A 2,628-nucleotide genomic window follows, 5' to 3' on the forward strand; every position below is an offset into this window, starting at 1 on the left:
AGGTTTCTCTTGAAATGGTTATTCTGAAAAATAACTATTTTATTAAATCAAATATAGATTTATCTCAACAATAAAAATAAAGAAAGAATGACTATTCTATTTTTCCTAACTAAGCATAAATCCCAAGAGGGTTAATATTAAAAAAATTAAAAACATCTCTATTTTATTCTGGGGCCGAAGAGGGTAATTGGGATTTTAAAGGCCCACAAATCCCAAGCCCTAAATGAATTGTTTCCTTAAAAACCAAATAAAACTCCGAAACCCTAACTAGTTTCGCCTTTTCTTCTCTCCTCGAGCAACCCAGACACGGCTGCCATTTTTGCTTTCAGGTAAGAAACGCTCGTTTCTTTTTCATCTCTTATCCAAGGATTAGAACTTCAAACTTCTTCGTTGTGTTTCATTGAATGTTTTTTTCTTGATCTTGGGCTTCTCGGCAAGTTAAGAATCAATCGTTTCTTAATTCTGATGTTTCAAAAGGTTTGGTTCCCTTAACATACAGGCAATATGTTAGGTTAGCATAAAATTTTGGGTTTTGATTGGAATGTAATTCTTTTGCTTTTATGTATTCATTCGAATAAGATGGTTTGGCACAGGGAGGAAATTAGTGTTTGCTAGAAACGAATGCAAGGATGATCTTCTTTTTTATAGTCATGATATTTGAATTGTTTGTGATTTTTTATAAACTATAAATAAGCCCTTGTTTCTCACTTATTTAATGTAAAATAAGCAGCAGCTTGTATTTGGAAGGATGGTGAGGGTCAGCGTCTTGAATGATGCACTCAAAAGCATGTACAATGCGGAGAAGAGAGGCAAACGACAGGTCATGATCAGGCCTTCCTCAAAAGTGATCATCAAGTTCCTTTTGGTCATGCAGAAGCATGGTTTGACCATAATTTCTTCCCTTTTTCAAGTGTTAATTTGATCTAATGTAATATGAAGACGCTGATATGTTAACTTTTTTTATTTGCTTTACAGGTTACATTGGAGAGTTTGAGTATGTCGACGATCACAGAGCTGGTAAAATTGTGGTTGAACTGAATGGAAGGCTGAATAAGTGCGGTGTGATCAGTCCTCGTTTTGATGTAGGAGTCAAAGAGATTGAGGGTTGGACTGCTAGGTTACTTCCTTCAAGACAGGTTAGCTTAGAAACTTCTTGGTATTTTAAATCTGTGTATAATGTTTTCATAAGATGTTTCATTTCTTTAATGGAAATGTTTTTGTAAGAAATCTGATGGAAGAAAGAAACAGAATGCATTTGAAGGTGGAAACAAATTTTGATTTACGAATCATTATTTTGCCTCTTTATTGAGTGGCATGTCTTGTTCGTATTTTCATTAGTTCGGGGAAGGTTTATTCAATTGAAATGAGAGTGCTATGTTGTAAGTTTTATGTGTTTTCTTATTGCAGTTTGGATATATTGTGCTCACCACATCTGCTGGAATCATGGACCATGAAGAAGCCAGAAGAAAGAATGTTGGTGGGAAAGTACTTGGCTTTTTCTATTGAGACAAATTTCTGAAAAAATTTTAATTTGTCTTTTGTAGACCTTGGTAGTTATCCTCTATCAGTGTTGGTAGAATTCTTATTTTGTATTTTGGGGATTATACTTTATGTTTTGTTTACCATATGTTTGAGATTATGAATTGATCGGGTTTTTCATCAGTAATAGTACTTTGCATTTGTCATCAAACAGTTGGAAGAGCTTTTGATTTGGAAGTTTCTGCTAACTAATTTCTATTTCCTGCCTTTTCACAAAATTTTATTTGGATGAAGGTAAATATTTTGGGTTGTTTATGATATTGGTGTTGTGATTGTTACGTTTCATAATATATAGAATTAATTTATTGTGAGCTGGAGAGTTGAGAATCAAATCCATTCTCTAGGAAATAGTTACTCGGATGAACTCCATGGTGACAGGTTGATTAACCCTTTTCTGGTTATGTTTTTTGCATTTGAGGCCTGAGTTTCTCCTAATGGGGCATTATAGTGTACTGGTTATGATTGGTTGCTACTTGTATGGTGTAAGAGCTGCCTCTGGGCAATGAAGGTTTTTCTGTCATAAGAAAACTGCATATATTTCTGATAGCAAGTATAGGATGAAATGCAAGGTTCTGATGGTGTCAAAGCATATGCAGTTGATTTTATGTATCAGTATGTTTTAAGTTTTGCAGCCAGCTATAGAAATTGGTAAAATTATGCAACTGGTGTATGGATTTAATTTTTGTATAATAATTCATAAAAAGTGAGTTTCTATACCTTTTTTTGAAATTAACAATGTCAATCTTTGCATTAGTAATGTTAAAAGTTTTTCATCTATGGTGACATGATATTAGATTGTATTAATGTGGCATTCAAAGAATGATGTTATGATTATTGTTTACATACATAATCGTTATATCATTTTTGGATTTTATATCATTAAATTTAATGTTACATCATCAGATCTAGTGTTACATTAATACAATTAAATATCATATTAACAATAATGTAACATCATAATTAAATATAATGTCAATGAAAAAAATAAAAAAATATTAACATTATTAATGATTGGATTAATATTGTCAATTTTAAAAATTACAAAAAATCAATTTTTATAAATTATTGTATAAAAATTAAATTTATTAG

General features: G+C 31.5%; 1 protein-coding gene across 1 annotated transcript; it reads left to right on the plus strand.

Moving 5' to 3' along the window:
• Nucleotides 214-1,738, plus strand: LOC18586704 (40S ribosomal protein S15a-1). The gene is made up of 4 exons (XM_018128642.1): nucleotides 214-329; nucleotides 731-881; nucleotides 976-1,136; nucleotides 1,408-1,738. The coding sequence occupies exons 2-4, from the start codon at nucleotides 749-751 to the stop codon at nucleotides 1,504-1,506; spliced, it is 393 nt and encodes a 130-aa protein (XP_017984131.1). The 5' UTR covers nucleotides 214-329; nucleotides 731-748; the 3' UTR covers nucleotides 1,507-1,738.

Source organism: Theobroma cacao, chromosome 10, assembly GCF_000208745.1.
Source record: "Theobroma cacao cultivar B97-61/B2 chromosome 10, Criollo_cocoa_genome_V2, whole genome shotgun sequence".
Taxonomy (NCBI): domain Eukaryota; kingdom Viridiplantae; phylum Streptophyta; class Magnoliopsida; order Malvales; family Malvaceae; genus Theobroma; species Theobroma cacao.